The 20,719-nt window shown below is 36.6% G+C and overlaps 1 protein-coding gene across 1 annotated transcript in view; it reads left to right on the top strand.

Annotated features, from left to right (window-relative positions):
• Positions 1 to 493: 493 nt before the first annotated feature.
• Positions 494 to 20,719, top strand: part of LOC139462303 (ephrin-A2-like) — a 343,146-nt gene continuing 322,920 nt past the window's right edge. Inside the window, exon 1 of the mRNA XM_071243930.1 lies at positions 494 to 838. Within this exon, the coding sequence (XP_071100031.1) occupies positions 726 to 838 (113 nt within the window). The 5' untranslated portion in view covers positions 494 to 725. The remainder of the gene's footprint in view (positions 839 to 20,719) is intronic.

A 20,719-nucleotide genomic window follows, 5' to 3' on the forward strand; every position in this document is an offset into this window, starting at 1 on the left:
ATCGGTGACAAATTATGATTAGATAATGAATATAGCTGTCTCCAATATATGACACTAACAGCCAAGTCGAAGAGACAACAACTTATGAAATAGGTCGGTCATATATCACCGTAGCTGATAGTCTTAAAACTGCCCACGCTTTGAAATCAGTGTTATCGTAATATGATTGGCATTTAAATCTAGGAGTGATATTTACAAACTATCCTTAGTGTAATTCCCCGATTATAAACCAATAAAACAAAGTCTAACACCACTAGCAATTGTGTTGAACGGAAAATGCATCTTGAAAAAGCAAAGGAAATATCTCATTACAAAGTCGCTTTAAGCACGTAATTACCTAAGAAGTTCAAATGTGCAGAGACGGATCCTGGTGAAATAAGATCGACATCTCTAAACTCCTCCCGATGTGATCTCGAATTTTATTTCCAGTGACAACGCTCAACGCTGTCACCGGTAGCTTCTGTCTATTTCCATCGCTACACCTGACCGTACGAGAGTTACCTCCCTTCCCCTCCAAGCCTGACACTGTTGTTATCGCACGCTCGTGGGTTAACTGAGAGCCGCGAGTTAGCTGCTAATGGTAGATTTCGACCGGGTAGGCCTACCTCTCGGACGTCTAGCGTTGAGTCGATGACATCTCTCTGTATGATATACTTGTGAACGACTTTTTAAAGAAGTATCAAGTTGGATAAGTAGTTTAAAGGAATCGGGGACCACAATTCACAATGTCGTGGAATATGGTGTTTACAGTTCTACTGATATGGATATATTCCTTGCTGCCTGATCGGGTCGTCAATGCCGCGATTTATACAGTTCACTGGAACCACACCAATCCAATGTAAGTATTTTTTCCTATTTTACTCCATCATCATAACCACTCGCTATCGCCTCTTATTATTCCCACAGATATACATGAGCAGAGAGTGGCTCTGCTATTCAGCCTAGCGAGATTCGCGTGGCTGAAATGTTGACAAGTTTCGACAGTTGTTGAACAGTGTATATATGAATTATTTCCTTAGACAAATGGTCAGATTTCGCACGCGCTAAGCTCGTGCATCTTAACCATGGTAACAGATGGGTTTTTTTCGTTTCATAAAATACCGTCAGTTACAAGTTATCCATACATGCATTTTACCAGGCTCTTTATTTCACACCTACAACGACCAGTGTGCGTGCCGTCCGATCATAAGTTGCCAGATTATTCAAACAGCCATAACCCTGTGTCAAAAAGGTTGGGATAGGTTGTAAATCTATTCCCTATTGGATTCATCGGTTTTCTAAGTTGTCATACAATTGTCAAATTTGGAATTTAGTCAATAATACGTGCGTGGTAGGTCCTGAACGGAAGACGGGGGACACGAATTTCGGTCAGTGTGTTTTTTCCGCGACTTTTGACTGTCGCCAGTTAAGTTATCGTCTGAATTTGAAACCATTTTGTCGGGAAAACGTACGACCGTGATGTAATTTTCATTGATAGAATGAAATACATACCTTTAATCGGATCAAAGTTGCAATATGAATCGATATTAATCCATTTCGTACTCACGCCTGACTCTATACGGATGTTTCACGGATACGCCAAACGGTATATATTTCACTATATTGAAAACTTGCCTGACCTGTTAACTAACGCATTAAGTTTCTGCATGGGGTATACGCTTGATATAAGCAGCTATCGTTTATAATTACTTTCTGTCACATATTTGACGAAATTCGTTTGACAACTGTTGCCATTTCGTATAACCAGAAGCAATTCCGGCAAATATTGATTTATGATAATTAAATCAACTTACTTTATAACGATGTATCGTCGTGGTTTTTATTTCACTTCATTGTGTTAGGGCGATATTAGCAAACCTTTACTGCATAATCGCATTTGAGTTTTGACGACTGACGTCTGTAGATATGTACGGATTCAATTAGTCAACTTGACGAGACGCCGGTCAAAAGGACATAGCGGGTTAATATTAATTCGTCGTTATATATCAGTTTTACCATCAGTTCGTGTGGTCTTAGGATTGTTGCTGAATGTAAACATTTATTTAGCCTAAAGGAGTAAAAAGTTGTAAAATCAATAGAGATGAGATTGGCACGACTGCGACTGCTCGATGCAAGGACAGCAAGCAGGCTTGGGATTACTGCGACAGCGCGTTGCGAACGCCGACTATTGTAGTGGCGAGTGAAATCTACATGACATACGCAACGATTAACATGAAATTGACAACGTTGGCTATTTGCGATGGTTTGGAGGTGTTTGGTAGGGATTAATTCCGATAGTTTCTGTGATCCATTAACATCGTGTTCTCTCCTCCTTTTTTGGTGTTTCGAGTATTTTACAGGTAGATCTATCGTGGTGTGTCTTACACGCCGTGATTGAGATGCGCAATGGGTTACACACTGTGGTTTATTAAAGGGACTGTATATTTGAATACATGTAATTAGTGTTACACTGTCCAATTTTTAGGTACTTAGGCGAATTCACTTGTGTAATGCGTTACGACAGGGTTTGAATAAATACTTAGTCAATATTGTCAGTATCAGTCGGCATTATTAGGGGTTGATATTTACGTTCGTCAAGACAGTTAGGGCTGAGCGAAGTCACTGTTATAGAGCTAAGCTACACCTATGACTTGTTTCTCACACCAGTCTAGAAATAGACAACAACTCATGCCTATTTCACTGGCCAGGTAATTTCGTTTCCATTGTTTAATCTACCACAATTTCACAACGATCGCTAAGCCGTGCGCTGGAGAGGTCGAAACATTCGCCATCTTAATTGTCAAAGAGACATAATGTTTATTTACCCTCAAGACAGAAAAATAAACTGAAATTATATTGGCCACGAGCCACGACACAAGCGAGACCCCTTTCACTGTCTCAACGTGTCAAGTAAACAGCTGACCCGACTCCGATAAGGATGTCGCGAGTGACCGCCCGCTAGACGAACATGGTTGACTTTTCAACTCGGGAGGGAGACAGGCAGCCTTGAGAGGGGGTCGTGTTAGGATGTACTTAGGATATTAGGAGTGATGTAATGTCGTTGGGGTAGGGAGCACGTGTAGGAATGATCAGGGTCACGTGGTGGTAGGTACTCCATGGTAAATTAACCTAAATTTCATCTATTATAACATAGAAGAAGAAGATATTTTATTAAATTGTCACACACATATAAATGTGTCTGGCCAGATTTGGCCTATGAGACACTATAATTCAATAAATGTCTGTTAAAATATCGTTTAAGATATTGGTTTAAAATATATAAAGGTAACAATGACAATTATCTATCATTATCAAAATATCATGAAGTGTTTTGAGATAGAAATGTTTTTGGTGCTCTTATTGATATCAAAATTATATGCCCTCCCCATTTGTCTATGGGTACTGAGACACTGTGAAAATGTGAAGTGGAATTTGGGAAATTATTTTCAGCAAAGAACAAAGAAATTAGTATGTTGTATTTAGGCCTGGAAGCATGCAACATAGCAATAATGTTGTCTGAGTTTGAATCCTCATTCAGGTTGTCATGCCTGGCGATAAGCTACCAGTCACTTGTTACTTATCAACAGTTAATATCCAATTTGCATTTTCAAAGTGTTTCACTAATATTGCATACTGTGATATGAACTTGGTGTAGGTTATGTGGTACTGGTAGAGGATGTGAGAGGGGAGGGGAGGGGAGGGGAGGGGAGGGGAGGGGAGGGGAGGAGAGGAGAGGAGAGGAGAGGAGACATCAGACCAGCCTAGAAATCCTGATTGACATTTGGTCAGTAGAAATCTTACCATGTCTCTTTGATGTTGATTTCTGCCACATGTCTACCTCTTGTGATATGTGGTCAGTATCCATGCCTGGTTATGGTGTAGTCAAGTGTTAAAGAATTAATAACAGCAAGGATGATAGCGTCCTCACCACTATCAGTATCATCATCATAATGTAGGCATGTTTCGCCTGCGTACAGAAATAAGTTAAATTTTAAAAATTGTGATTATTTTCATTAATATAAGTTAAAATAGCCCACACAGTCTTTTCTTATTATTTATACAGGAAGCCAAAAAATACCACTCAACTCAACAGGATAATCAGATGTCATTCTGTTTAAATATACACTTGACGTATGAGAATCAGTTTTGTTTATCATTGAGAAATAGAAATATCTCTATCAAAAGCGGAATTGTATATATCAACCCTGAGAGGAAATTGAATAAATTAAATTAATATTCAACTCTCCAGAAACTTCTGTGAAACATGAAAAATATATTTGATGTACCGGTATTGTATTTTTTGACTTACAGCTGACATTTTGATAAAAGTTTGAAAACTGCTAACAAAGAGAAATTTGCAAAGAAGGATCAAGATGTCTCGCTATTTTCCATTTAGATTGTTACCAGTACTGCTGATACCATGAATAACAGGAAGATACAATTACATCCTCTTTTTCCATTGTGAATAATTTTATAATGTGAAGCACATATCAATTCAAAAGTGTTTAACACATTTTAACAACGCAGCACAAACAATGCCAATATAGAATACAAATAAGAAATGATGCTACAATTTACATAATGATAAAGAACCGCTCTTGTACTTGATTCAGGATGAGACAGGTTCAGATGGGAAATAATCTATCAGCACTTAAAAGTACCCAGTAGCATGCTTTTAGCTTCCTGACCCTTTGAGAAACAAGAATGGGATTGTCATCATATTTTTCAATAGCTAATATTCTAGCCTCGTAAATTGCCATCTATCATGCCACATCTCGTCCTATAATACATAACAAAATGGCCTAGCCCGGTCTACGCCTACTTGTGATAAAAGGGGTGAGGTTTCTGGGGTCTTGAGTCTTGGATAAGAGGGGTTCTGGTTTCACAAGAACGTGATTTTATTGTTGTTAGATATGTTTATAAAGGCCAGGCGTCGGTTGCATAAGATATGGCCATCTTGAAGCCTGATTGACAGAGCGCAGGTGAAATGAACATTGCATTCCTAAAATTGCAGCCTTTTTGTCATCATGATAAGAAATACATTCTGAGTAGTTCTTTATAGTATAAATTTCCTGATTGACAAGGGTAAATGTCTGCTTTGCGATCACTGTGATAGTTAAAAGATTTATTTCAACTGGCTTTCTTCGGTAACATTTTTTCATGGTTTTCTTGGTGGATCTCATAGCTAACTCTAACTTTGGTATCTTAAACAGAGATTTTGATAATTTGAGAAAAAAGTGTAAAAAATATTGTATGCGTAAGAATGGAAATAAATCTGCTGTTTTATTAGGTGTTTGTTGAGTGTGAGCTTGGCGTGAGCTAGGGGGGATGTTTTCAGCATGTCTTTTTCACTGGTCCTGTTTGTTTAGAAACCTACGTGATGACAGCTCTTAAAAAAGTCTCTTCCTATTTCAGACAAGAATATAAATGGTGAACCTATACATACGTTCTGTTCTAAGTTTGAAGATATAACTAACAAAAAATACCAATGTCTTTTGATAAATTCTGAAAATATTTCCCGCTCTGATAAGATTATTTTAATATTATTATCAAAAGGTACGCTAAAATATTTCATACCATAAAATATCTTCCGATTATCTGAATAATTTTTGAAAATAAATCAACATTATCAAGATTGTTTGGTTATCTCAACACTTAAAAAAATATGATTTATATGTTTTAGAACATTTCATTACATCTGCTATGTGATTTTTTTCAGGTTGAACTAAGAATTGCACTTTCAACAACACTTGTCAAAGTTTACGAACACATGATCATTTTAGCCCTTTTTCCTACGGAAATAGTCAAGAAAATATTGATCCCATTAATCCAAATACCTCCACTTTTGCCAAAGAAGTTCAACAAGTTTAGAAATCATTTTTTCCATCTTTCTCTGGAGATGGCCGAATCCCATGTCTTCCCCGTTGCTATATCACCACGGTAAAGCACTGTGACATTTTTACAATAGAGCTATTTTGCTTGATGCCAAAGCTGCAAGATATGCCTGACATTTCCGGGAGAGGTACACATTTTTACATGAACCCTAATTAGAGTTTTATACACTTTATCGGCCAAGCAATCGAACCCAACTCTGGCCTTCTGTGAGGCTTCAGCCCCCTGGCCCTTGTTTTATGGCTTGAAGAGAAGGGAATCCGACCCCCTAGGAAATGTTAGCAATGTTATCATTGTACGACTCAGATTGATCTGGCATTATCTGTTGAAGGCGTATGATAGGGATGTATTAATTATTTTTGAACAGATGAGTTGAAGATTGCTGGCTTGAATGATGTAAGGAGTATGGATGGAAATTCTTGAGCCTCTAGTATCAGGCTATCGAACAGGTCTCTCATTCTCTATCAACAGTTGCACCTGTTTGAGAGAGAAACAGACACTAAGAGCATATGATATAAGATTTGGTTATGAAATTGTTATTAAAATGTATATATCAGCATGAATGTATGTTTCAATTTTTTTAAAGCTTTTTTTTGTGGGGAACAAGTGTTGGCTATGAAACCTGTTATATTTCACGCTTTCACCTTCCCTGTCAATTCTCTCCCCGCTCCCACCAACCTTTCATCCCTTAGATAGTTCTGATGTTTTACACACGTGGGTACATGTACTGATAGTGCTTGTAGTCGGGTTAGCATTTTATTTTAATTTGAATTCGAAGTTCACAAATTCTTCTAAGGTCAATATGGGCTGAACAAAATAAGCCATATCTGTGAAAGGTGTTTTTCCATGTACTCCAGGTGATGTAATTATACTGTTGTAATCAGTATAAATTATTATTACTTAAGACCATGATATTGTTATTTCTTTACACAAATGTATGTCTTATTTTGTTTTGCAATGTATGACTTTTAACTACAGTCTTTTGTGAGTTCACAAGGAGGATTTAGCCCGTCCAAGGCATGGATTATGAAAAACCACCTTCGTTCTTTTCATTTCGTTATTCATCTATCCTTTATATCTTTTGTGAGACTTTGAACCTTTTTGTCATGTTTTACAGTGGAAATAACCCCAAAATGATGAAACGGACGAAACAACTGGCTCTGTTAAACGTTATTTGCCAGTGGCTCCAGAAAATTGTAGTTAATCAGCCAGGGTGTATATCGATTAATCATCCAAATATTCTGATTTGAAAATCTTGAAATAGGATCTTCAAAGACCCTGTGAAGTTTGTGTAACATATTAAATCACATCGATTCATGTTGGTAATGATTTAGTGATCAAAGCCATCAAAAACTTTCTTATAACTTTTTTACCCAAAATATGTTTCTAAATGTTCAGATGACTTGCACCAGGACGTGGCTATTATCAGTGTTTGATAGGCCTAATTGTTATATTCAGATGGTTTGGTCAACAATAATATCTGTGGATTCTCCTGTAGGCCTTGTGACTATGCACTGAATAATGGGTTTGGTTTGATATATTTCCAATCAATATGTAAATGATAATCGATGTGTGTAAATATTCATCAAGAAATAACATGTAAAAATAACGGTTTGATATGATATTACAATCTGAACTTTTACAAGTGAGTGAATCAGCATTATTTCAGCGATATCGACAAGCTTTTACATTATATTTCACAGTATTGGTTATGTTTTAATTTTTATTCCATCACCTGTTACCATAGTTACCAATTTAGCTTGTATTGTTCCCTTACAGAAAAATATCAATTTATGATTCAGTGTGAAATATTCAAAAATACTGTATTTCTTTTGATGGAGTAGGTCAGTGGAATATGTCGTTCAGAAGAACACACTAGGGACTTGGTTTGATTCCCAAATTGGTCGATTGCATGGCGACAATACTGTCATAGAAGTACGAGAGTGCTGGTGTGGTCAGATGCAACTCTTTGAGACAGCGTTTGTTTTAACTCGCCAATGGTACGATTTTGTGTCAGACCACATTTAAAGTTAATTTTTAACAGTATTGTGAACTTTTAACGCAGACAATGTTAAACTGTTAAATAGTGAAACACTATCGCTTGTTTATCATGTTAAGGAGATCAGAGTCAATATTGACCATTGTCCTTCCTGTGTTTCTTGAGTGTCCAGCAAGGCCTTTGATGGCCATCTCACTTACCCTGGTAACTCCCATGTCCACCTGAGGGCACTTGTCTCACCACCGGTCAAGCTTAAGTGGACACTGGCCACAACAAAGTGATACCTCCTCCCTTCTCTTTACCAGCCCTTCACCATCAATCATTCCGACATTACCCTGACCTTACTATTGTTGGCTTTGCAACTTTAAACAATTTTAAAATTTTGTTAAATATTGGGATAAAATTTAAGGGTAATGGGGTTTCATTAGAAAAGGGATTTTCTTCTGATTTGAACGAGATACCACACTTAAGGTTTGGTAATACAAACTTTATCTCTCAAACACTCTCCCATCAGTTGTCCAAAGGGATTTCAAAAAGTTCTACAATGATGTCAGTGTTTAAAGTCATGTCCATTATAATGAAAACATTTCAAAATCTTGAAGTTTGTTGTTAACATTGTGCCACATCTCAGGAACACCCATGATGATCAGGCACAAGATAAAATCACAACTTTCACCCATGATCATGATTCATGATCATGAATCGAGTTTATTATTATCACCAATCCACATCATTGCAGCTGTTTGTAATCATGAAATTTGTTTATGACTTTGAAAACAGGATGTTCACCATTTTCCATCTTTTTTTGCTACATGTAATCATGATTCATTATTTGAAAGACAAGATAACAATCTTCCTCTCTCCACTGACTTATAATTGTGAAGCTTGCACGAGTGGCACAGTAGCTAATGCATAGTGTTAGTGTCCCTGACGGAAATCATGGGTTCGAATCCCTGTTTGTCTCCTGTTTGTTTCTAGGTTTGTCAACACCATACCCATCCTCATGGGTTTCATGGTGGTAAACATCTGAGATCTGCATCACTTTGAGCTGTCCTCCAACATCAAGTTGACACGTCATGATATAAATGGAATGATGGTCAAAATGACATTAAAACCAACTCACTCACTCAACCAACTCACTCACTCCTCACCGAGTGAGTTGGTAAGGAAGTGGTTAAGGCGTTTGCTGAAAAAACATGTTTGAATCCCACTTGGTTTTCAGTGTGAAAAGCCCATCCTTGGAAACCCCTGGTGTGTTGCTTAACCTTAAACCCTTCGAACTGAGTTGCGTTATCTGGGAGGCAGGAACATCATTTTTAATAAAAAAAAGCTCTTTTTCCCCTTAGTTGTCATCTAAATGTGAGTCGTACATTATGTTAGATCATGTCTGTTTGAAAGCAACTAGGTCAGGTGTAATGATGGAGGTAAAGACTCCATGTGCGATCATCAGCATGTGAAATGTACAACAATCAACACACAACTGCCGCTGGGCCTCCATTCACTTACCTTGTTTGTTGCCTCGTTCATTTCGCTATTGACGACCAAGAAGATGTCACTCGTACCTTTCCTGTCATGCATATACTCCAATAGATGTCTCCTATTTTCTCCACAATGAATGTAATTACAGATGAAACAGATTCACCTGGCTGATCAAGAGAGACCGGATAACCTTTTCAGGAAACTTTTACTGCCAAGCAAATGTTGAAAGTTTTCGTTCACTTTATTTAACAATTTTGAGGTTGGATGAATTCCATCAGATGTTAAATGGTAGTTTGTTAAAATATTTGCGAGGAAAAGTTCACAAATTGATGTAATTTGGACAAAATTATGGATCTATGAAATATGATTCTTTTGATATGAGATGAGGTGTCACTCATTCTTCATGCTAAGGTGTCAATTTCTGTACCGTGCTCAGTCGCAAGAATAAATGGTTTTGACATTATACTTGATACTAATGTCCGACACATTTTTTTGCGAAACTTACCGTTTGATTTGATTAGGCAATTTCTGGCCTCAGATCTCGGCTCAGATTACTTCTAAATTGAACCATTGTGACGCTAACTTGTATTGATAATATGTCAAGTGTACACTGTGTATGACATGTAGATGTCATGTCAATATCAGGTCACTGTGACATATTGCATCTAAAGAAGGACCTGATATCACCTGTCAGTCAGCAGGTTTTGGACCTTAGTCAGACTGCAAGTCTAGGTTTGAAAGGACCTGTAGTTTAATCCCAAATGATCGTTAATGTTGATAAATGATATCTGAATTTAAATAAATTTGATACAGAGACAAAAGATGTCTAAGATGTATTGTGTGTGTCACCTGGTTAACTGTATTAGAACAAGAATCATACGTACAGATTATCTGCCCTTGATGTGGTGAGCATTATACCTGCTTTTTATTCCAGATATATATTACAATTCGGAATACACACAGCTAATAATCTTTTTATATGATAACAATCTCAAATTTATCAAAGTTTAAAACATATATTCATTAATTAATGTAGCTTTAGAAATCGCGTAGACATATGATAGTGAACCACTCCATTTGCTAGAAAGTACCAAATTGTTTGCATCCATGCCAGTTTATATTCACATACACACATCAGGAAAGCTTAACTTTTTTGGGAAGTTTTTTTCATGAAAATGGCATCACATCAAATGATCAATGTATGAAAAAGTAACTAAGTTCTGCAAGATGATCTCATTTGCCTATTTATCGGATCATGATAATATGCATTATATGAAAAGTGTTGAGATCTTACATCATCAAAGTATTTAAAACACAAGTTATTATATGTTTTAGATTTCAAAAGATAGCATATGACGGAAAACACTAAAGCATGCTGTAAAATAAATTAAAAAACATTTAATCCCTTTTGACCGTTTCCATGTATATATTTAGTTATTTATGTGTCAGATCTGTCAAATACTGATGGAATATAAATTGGTTATAATACAAATTTATAAAGAAAAGTTATGATTTCAAGAATTCATTGTAAAAGTTGTGATTTTTAAAAATAAACATTCTTACATGAACTTGGACATTGTTGGTATTTAAATCTCTACGTTGTGTGATAAGATGCGTCGAGACACAACAATTAGTCGAGACTAGCTACGATGAGGGGAAGCCCTCATATGTACCTGGGTTCGAGGCTATCTGTGCTGGAGGTGTCGTAAGCGGGCTTGTCTGATAACACCCCACAGGCTGCAAAGAGCCCCCACAGGATATTAACAAGGAACTAAGAATGTCCATGCCTGTCAATCAAAGTCATCACCACGGAAACTAATGACAAGAGAAGACAAAGCGTAAATTACACCATGATTCAAAAGTTGTTGATCCTTTTTTTGTGACCTTGCAATTATTCTTGGTGTTATTTTTTACAAAACACAGTAACATTTTTTGGTGACTGATATAAGATTGGGTGTTTGTAAATGAATACAAGTTTGTGTTAAATCATACACTAGATCTAGAGATAGGATTTCTTTATAATGAACATGACTATTTCTATTGGATATAAAAGTAATTAAGTGCCACAAAATTGTTTGGGGCTAAATCTCAGTGTTTGATGAGAATTAAAGGAAAAATTCACTTGTAAGTAAGTTGAATGAGAATTCAGTATATACAATGTAAACTTTATTCTACAGGAAGTGGTGAAATTGTAGTGATTTATCAAATAAATGGAAGACAAATTTATCCCTTCATTCATCTGAAAACAACAACCTTTCTTTACGAGACATTTTTTACTCAAGGTAGCTTAGTTCAGTGTAGGTGGATGAAAAAACAAAAACTCTATGCGTAGGTGTCCACTCTATTGGCATGCTTTGCCCTTAGATTACAAATAGCACACCAAATTCACTTGTCAGCCAGTAGGGACAGTAATTTCCCTGACCTGGGACCACGTCATTACTCATTATGTTCGGGGATAAAAACAGTAATTGAAATCTACAAGGGAAACATGCAATGAACTACGCAAGATCTACATGCTGGGAGAGGGAAGAGTTGTCCTTGAGGCTTGATATCAGTGCCTATTTCATGTTGTACAAACACTTCCTATTTATCACTTGGCATATGTCTTCTTTAAAAAAATGTGAATTTAGGAAAGCTTAAGAGTAAGAGTGAATAGAGCATCTGCCTGGAGATGGAAGGTTGTTGGTTCAATCCCTGGTCACATTTTACAAAAAGATGTTAATAAAATAAAAGCAACAAAACCCTTTCCATATTCATAAGAAATTTCTGCCAAAGTTGGGCGATTGTACAATTCTGACTATATCATGAGCATGTGTTTATGAATCTCTATCAAATAATGATGATATTGCGAAAAGGTGAGCGTATCCTGCTCTGCTGGTGGTACCATCACAAACACATGCAAAGGCAAGTCAATTGTTCACCGGAAAAAACACAGGGCCATGTTACAAGTCTAAATAGGGAATTGCATACGACATCAATGTGGTCACTGATGCATCATTTACTAAGACCTTAAATGTTGTAACCCGGATCAAACAATCTTTAAGCAAGAGTCGTATGACGCTCTATGAAGTCTTCGTAGAAAGAGCCTGCTCGATTGTGCCCCAATCGCTGTGAAATGTAAACACCAAAGGCTTGAGATTCAGGGATATTACTGAACTTGAAGGGCAATTTGACTATTGGAAATTGAAATCATCCCTCTTGTCATACAGTCTTGTGGATAGATTTTAACTCTGACCATCTTTATGTCTAGATTTAAATATGAAACAGGTGATGCGGTTTCAGTGGTGTCTTTATTTCCAGTTCAGATGGGTAAAACAGTGAATCAGAAAACCTGTTGTGGTAAAAAATGTTTAACTGCTATTTTTAATGAGACCTCATGTTGAAAAACAACATAAGTTATGACATATATGAAAAACTTAATTTTCTTGTTAAAGAAATAATTTTAATTTAATTTTTGTTTGACTGATTGATTTTGGCATGTATGTTTCCGTGTTTTGACAGACAAATGAAAGAATTCGTCAAGTAGATACTCCTAGAGAAGTTTTGTACAAAAAGGATTGCATGGACTCTGCCATGAGGTTGTGATGAAATGTGCTTGATGTTGACATGCTAATATCATAAACAGCAAGAAGACCACTAAAACATTTGACAGTACATATACATTCTGTGTGTTTTCCTCATACGTCACTGAGATAAGATCTGCTTTCCACGATGTTTCTCTGGGTTTGATTATTAACGACTTCTGAAATTGACAACTGGTGAAACCCGAGAGAAGTCATTACCGTGTTACGTCACGTAAATATCTGTCAATCAAAACCTGTGACTAATTAGATGTTTAGGTGGGTAGTAAACAGCAGTAGAACAGGTAAATTCATAACATCATCACCTGAGAATAATGGTCCTGGTCATCTAACGAAACAGATTCAATTGGGCGTAAAAGGCAAAATGGCAATGAAAATTATGTGAATGGATCGCTGAAATTCAGTGATGACAACAGGTGTTTACGAAAAGGGTTATCATGTCCTCCCCAACAAGTACCACCCTCCATTCTCACAATTTGCTTAAAAAAGTAACCCATGCCTCAAATGTTTTGAAGTATAAAAAACATGAAAAAGTTACACTTTTTTATTATAGGGGTAGGGTTTAATGCTGGGTCAAGGATGGAAATTTTTCTGTTGAAATTGACATGAGGGGCAGTTAGTAGCCTAGTGGTTAAAGCGTTGCTCGAAACACCAAAGACCTGGTTCGGTTCCCGATATGGGTACAATGCGTGAAGCCCATTTCTGGTGTCCCCCACCGTGATATGGCTGGAATATTGCTAAAAGCGGCAAAAACCGAAAATACAAGTAACCGATGCTGTAGGCACATTGAACTCAATAGAAATACAAGTAACCGATGCTGTAGGCACATTGAACTCAATAGAAATACAAGTAACCGATGCTGTAGGCACATTGAACTCAATAGAAATACAAGTAACCGACGCTGTAGGCACATTGAACTCAATAGAAATACAAGTAACCGATGCTGTAGGCACATTGAACTCAATAGAAATACAAGTAACCGATGCTGTAGGCAAATTCAACTCCATTGAAATACAAGTAACTGATGCTGTTGGCAAATTCAACTCCATTGAAATACAAGTAACTGATGCTGTAGGCAAATTCAACTCAATGGAAATATATTTCAAGGATGTGCATAATCGATGTAAATGCATTGAACTCGATAGATAGGTATTTCAAAGATTAAATATAGTTAGTTCTACATAACAGCTCAGCAATGTGAATTCTCAGGCTCGCAACTAAATGGAGCACCTATCCCAAAGCTCCACACCCCACAAGGGAGCACCTATCCCAGAGTTCCACACACCATGTCGCTGTGTGGGTCTTCTTTGTTTCACGGTTTTATTGCTGTTTAACACAGGTGACACCTGGTTTTGCTCATTTCCGAATCCCAGAACTTTCAAACATAAACTGAAGTTTATCTGAAAAATGCTCATAAAAACCAACCCCATCAATGTCCAACATTATCAAAGAACAGCCGTTAGTCCCCTTTCTCACATCGTGTATACAAACCCCTCTCATATACTGGGCCCCCCTCTGTTCAATCTGCCGTACACACAGCCCAAACTGTGGACAGGACAATTGACTGGATGATCAATTGATTGACTTGTGTTGGGAAGAGGGGTTTGAAATTAACATCGCGAAAGTACTTACTTTCTAGCCGTTTTGTAGGCAGAAACCTATCTACTATGAAATGAACATTAAAAAGAAATAAAACCTCTTGTCATGTTGTTTGTAGAAATATTAAGTAAGTCAATATGTATAAATAGACGTTTACTATTGTGAATGCTGTTTGAAGAGGTTTTTGATGACACATGAGAAATACAATGTCTGCACTGTGGAATAAGCCTTGAGTTTTATTGATAATAAAATAGATATGTACACGATGTGTGTGCATAATTTCTGTATGTCAGCTGTACCATGGGAGGTTACTGAGATTGCTCTTTCTGTACTACATTTAAATACATATTGTAATGTATGTAGTATGCTGTCTGCAAAGTGTATGTAGTGTGCTGTCTGCAAAGTGTATGTAGTATGCTTTCTGAAAAATGTATGTAGTATGCTGTCTGCAAAGTGTATGTAGTATGCTTTCTGCAAAAATGTATGTAGTATGCTGTCTGCAAAGTGTATGTAGTATGCTTTCTGCAAAGTGTATGTAGTATGCTGTCTGCAAAGTGTATGTAGTATGCTGTCTGCAAAGTGTATGTAGTATGCAGTCTGTAGTGTGCAGTCTGCAAAGTGTATGTAGTGTGGAGTCTGCAAAGTGTATATAGTATGCTGTCTGCTAGCAGTAAGGAGCATGCTGTCTGCAAAATGTATTTTGTATGCTGTGTGCAAAGTGTATGTAGTATGCTGTCTGCAAAGTGTATGCAGTATGTAGTATGCTGTCTAAACTGTATGTGGTATGCTGTCTGCAAACTGTAGGTCGCTAAGTATGCTGTATAAACTGCATGTAGTATGCTGTCTGAAAACTGTATATGGTCGGCTGTCTAAAAACTGTATGTGGTGTAACTATATTTTTGATACTACAAACTGTTGTATGCTATCTGCAAACTGTGTAAGATTTTGTCTACACACTGTCTACTGTATACTCCACTACAGAAACTGTCTGACAGCACCTCCTTGAGTTCATCCTGGTCACTTTCCCTGGGAACATGTGATGTCTGCATATGTGATTCCCCTACGCCCCCCTCACCTCCACAATCATGCTGTTGACGTGAACTTTCACAAATTGTTGAAGGGTTTTGTGAAGTTATTAAACATTTATTGTCAAATGTACAAAACATCAGCTCAGGTAGACCAATAAAATGTTTTGGTGATATAGACGAGACAGACATTAATGGCTTGCTTTAATGTTGCACAATCAGCTGGAGGTCGGTCTCATGACAGGAGTCTAATTTCGGTTTTGAAAGGTTTGGGTTATCAAACGATATACTTGCAGTGAAGCCACAGACACTATTAACACTTTATCATTATGCAACGGTGACTCTTTTGTTGAATTTAAATCCTTAGTCCTAAAAGTGAAATAATATTTTTCTAATTTTTATGTCTCACAGTGCATGGAGACCAAACATACATTGTGCTAATGCTAAATCTGAAATCTAGATATAGGATGACTATTCATTTTTGTGAAGCCTATGAGTTTTATTTAAGGTTTGGGAGATATTCTTTTGTTTTTATACTTACTTTTTTTAGTGACAATAATGCAATTCACTTTAAAATACATGGATTATCTAGGATTCTAAACCCACGGACTGGCAAATTTGATTTTTTTTACAAAACTGGATTTTTTTTAGATATGGAGATATTTTGTCATTGCAGTCCGTGGAATTATGTAAAACTAAGCATTAAAGTTTGTTCCTCTATATTGGTACTGTTTTCAGCAAAATACAAGTTACCTCTAGAACATTGTTACATTAGTTATAACTATAAAAGCATGAATTAGGAAACGGTGAATTCCAATTTTGGAATTTTTACTGACATTTGGTACAGACTTGGGGACGAACATCGGCCTCTGAGCAAGTTCAGATAAGCCCCTGAAATGTCTTATAATTCACATGTCATGTATGTGAAATAGCATTCCTAAAATACTCGGCAGTTTCATTGCTTATATGATGCTTGTCTCGGAGATCATACATGTCAAACACATGTCATTTTCAGCACTACTGATATGTACAACATCGTCAGTTGCATGTTGGATGATGGAAGTCTCATGACTCACGCAGTGTAGATGCTACTGACATTAAATGAATTGTCTCTCTATTTCAGAAGTAATCCACGGTTGTACAGTGTTTATGATTAATGATGATTGCATGTGAAGGGCAAGAAATGATTGCACAATGTCTAATGTCAATGCTGAAAAGTGCATCAAAGATGCAGGTTACGAAAGGTCAACAATTACAGAAGTATGTCTTTGGTAGAGCATGTTTAGAACATGTTACTAAGATGGCCAGATTAAATATTAGCAAATGTATAGAGATGAAATGCACTTCAATGTTTATCATTATAGACATTACTAAAGGAGATAAAAAATGTTATTTGAAAATTAAAATAAATATTAATCATCATTGCCAGAGAATAACCAGTCTCTATTATTTGCTCCAATATATTCTATATGGCGTAAAGGAAAAATAGCTGTAAATATTATATGAAAGGATTGCTGAAATTCATTGATGACACCAGGTGTTCGTGGAAAGGTTAATCATGTCCTGACCTTCTGGTAGCACCAGCCACTCACACAAAACCTTAATTTGTGAAATGTACACATCGAAAATTGAAATCCTGGTTTTATGTAATTATCAAATCATAGATTGAAAGCAAAGACTTTGTGTAATGTTTAATACAAATTGAAAGCTATCATTTTATTAAATGTGTATACCACATGTTGAAACCCATGGTTTGTGAAATGTGCATATCACAAATTGAAAACAACATTTTATGATAAGTACATATTTCAAATTGTAATAGACACCGTTTCCAGCCACCATCTTCAGTAATCACCCATGTTGAAACCCATGGTTTATGCAATGTGCATATCACAAATTGAAACCAACATTTTATGATAAGTACTTATTTCAAATTGAAATAGACACCGTTTCCTGCCGCCCTCTTCAGTAATCACCCATGTTGAAACCCATGGTTTATGAAATGTGCATATCACAAATTGAAACAAACATTTTGTGATAAGTATATATCTTACATTGAAATAGACACTGTTTCCAGCCACCATGTTCAGTAATCACGTAGATAAGTGTTATATGTTCAGGGGATGGGCTGGAATACCTCCCATGGTGTGTGGGGACATCGGCATTCGTGTCCCTTTCACAGGCACTTGTCTCCGGACATCGTTGGTATGTCAAGCAAGTTTACTTTTCGTCTAAGTTGGTCTCAACAGTGCGAGAGCATGTACCAACGATTCAGAGATTAGCCTACCCGAAATGAACACACCTCAGTTGAAATAGACGTGTTTCTGAATAAAACACCCGCTTGGAAACGACTTAGGGGATGTGTGGTATGCACGCTAAATCCCAAAGCCATGATAACACGTGTTTTTGTTTATATACCCTGCCGAGTTCGAACCTGGCACTGTGGTAATAGAGTAATTCAAGGTAATTATTTCGGCGATAGACAAGATGAATAATCCGTACTTATGATACCGACGTTGTCATGTATATTTCACCTCCTGGGTGGATCCCAAGGGACCAGGTACACAAGTCAGAGGGATATACTGTGTACATTTTTCCATCAGGAGAAACAGGGGAAAACTGGAGACGATTGGACAGTGTGAACACAGACACACGATACTGTTCAACAAAAGCACTGACGAGATACAACGACCTTTGACACTCGACTAGCGCCTGTCAGGCCAGTTTGAAATGAAAGTTCTGTCTAGCTAGTGTTCTTAGGCTATTTACTTTGTCTGTAAGTAAATGCATAATCGGGCGTATATTTCAGATTATCCACAGGGAGGGGGTGATCTTGAAGGCGTATATTTCGGATGCTTTCATGTTTCACTTTAACTTGATATGAGTATACCTTGTATGAGATAAGTGTAGCTGAAGTACAAAAAATTCGCCAATACATAGCTTGAGGAAGGAAGTGTCAAAAAGAGTTTTTTAAGACAGCAGCATGGTAAAAGAATCTGAATCTGAATAAGACTCAAAATATTATTTTATTGAGGTTGATGAAGTGAAATTATGATGTATAATTTAAAACTGAATGAATTCAAATCAAATTTAGTACATAAACATTATTTAACTTAATTTTTCTTTTGTTTGTTCTGAAATAAACTTTATTTTTTGTTTGACAATTCAAGGAATATTGCACGTATTGGCCATAGGGCTGTGTTAAGATGTACATTTTTTAACATTCTTAAGACACATTCTATTGCTATCTATTTTTCTGTGTAAGGATTTTGAGGTGAAAGGTTGATATTTTATAACAGGATGCTAAAACATAGTTTAATTTTATTCATCTATGTGCAAAGCACCACATCGTGTCTATTTTTAAAACATAAAAAAAGTCACCTGTAGACTTAAAAAAAATATTTACTCGTCAAATTTGCCATTGCTCTCTAAACGTTTATACTAGCAAGGACGATTTGACAGAAATGGCAAGGTTTGTCGCGGTGTAGTTTAACTGGGAGCATTATCACTGCTGGTGTTTGGTTTGTGTAAACAGAAGAAACACTTATCCATTTGCCTAACACATAAACTAAACAGCCTTCATTCTTTGAATTCTATGAACACTCTAGCACATTATATCACTTGTGTTGAATAAATATGCCATTTAGAGGCCCAGAAGCCCAATACAAAATTCAAAATGTGTTCATTTCACGATGGTTTGGTAAACGGCTCTCCTTGCTCTGTGATTATCTGGAATTACAACAGTTTCGGATTGTTTGAGAGATTACATACTTGAAAATATACCCGTTATCAGATATTTATTGGGAATAGGGAGAAGTTTTATAAAATGTAAATATTTTTGTTATTTGTGTTTGGACGTACTTTTCTTTTGAATGATAGACTAAACATGTGACATAGCTTGGCTTGCATCTCCATCGTCAAGGAGATATTGTGTACACAAGAGGTTTGAGTTTGAAATCAGCATCAGTGAAATTAACAAGTCAGTGTGAAAGAGTCTCAAGTAGGTTCGTGGGAATTACGTTGAAATTGACAAAACATGTATGCCAAGATAATGGGTTGATGAAGTTCAAAGACTCATATGTACATAATCATTATCTCAAAATGTCCCCGCTTCATGTATAGAATTATCAGCACACCCTAATCTTTCCTGTAAATAATTTGTTAAATTGAATGTACCCTCATTGTCATTGCAGTCTTTTCATTGGTTGGTCATGTGAAAGTGAATACATTTAATTGGTTCAATGTCATTAATCATCTCACAATCTGAAAGATGTACATTTCAGATTGACACATTGTGTCATGAACAAGGGGTAATAGACAGGTTATCAGTAGCACTCACATCAATCATCAGGTGAAATTGACAATCATCAGGTGAAATTGACAACATGTAGCTGAGGGTGTGTCAACACAAAATCACTGTAACAGTTTGGGATAATGAGAAAGTATTGACAGGTCTAAGTCATGTTGTCATCAAATATCCATAGTTTCACAAATGAGCATCAAAATATTTTAGAATAATTTAATATATGTGGGAGAATCAATGTCAATAGTAAATTTGCAATCACTTTAATAAACATAAACATAAACACATGTTCTTGATGTAGACTCTGCTTTATGCAGAGATTTAGATTGGATATGGAAAGGGTGTTGTCGCTTTATTTAATAGGCATTGAAATGAAAGGGATGATGTTTTTTAAACATTTTGTGTATTGATCTCACCTTTTAGTGAGTGAGTGAGTATGGTTTTCGCCGCTTTTAGCAAAATTCCAGAAATATCACGGCGGGATACACCAGAAATGGGCTTCACGCATTGTACCCATGTCGGGAATCGAACCCCGATCTTCGGTCTGATGAGTCATCGCTGTTACCACTAGGCAACCTGATTGCCCCTCACCTTCTAGCGAACACCTGGTATCATCACTATTTGATAGTGATTTATGAACACATACTCATGATATAGTCAGAATCGTACAACCGACTGCTTTTGGCAGTGATTTCTTGTGAAAACGGCAAGGTTTTGTCGCTTTTATTATTATGGAAAGATGAAACTACTAACTTGAAACAATTTCTGGAATCAGAAAGTATAAAAGTAATTTTTTAAATCCAAAATTTTAGTAGGCCTGCTATTTCATATATATACTCTGAGAGGGGAAGCTTGGTGGTTC

This window comes from Haliotis cracherodii, unplaced genomic scaffold (genome assembly GCF_022045235.1).
Source record: "Haliotis cracherodii isolate W230 unplaced genomic scaffold, xgHalCrac1.p SCAF_15, whole genome shotgun sequence".
Lineage (NCBI taxonomy): Eukaryota > Metazoa > Mollusca > Gastropoda > Lepetellida > Haliotidae > Haliotis > Haliotis cracherodii.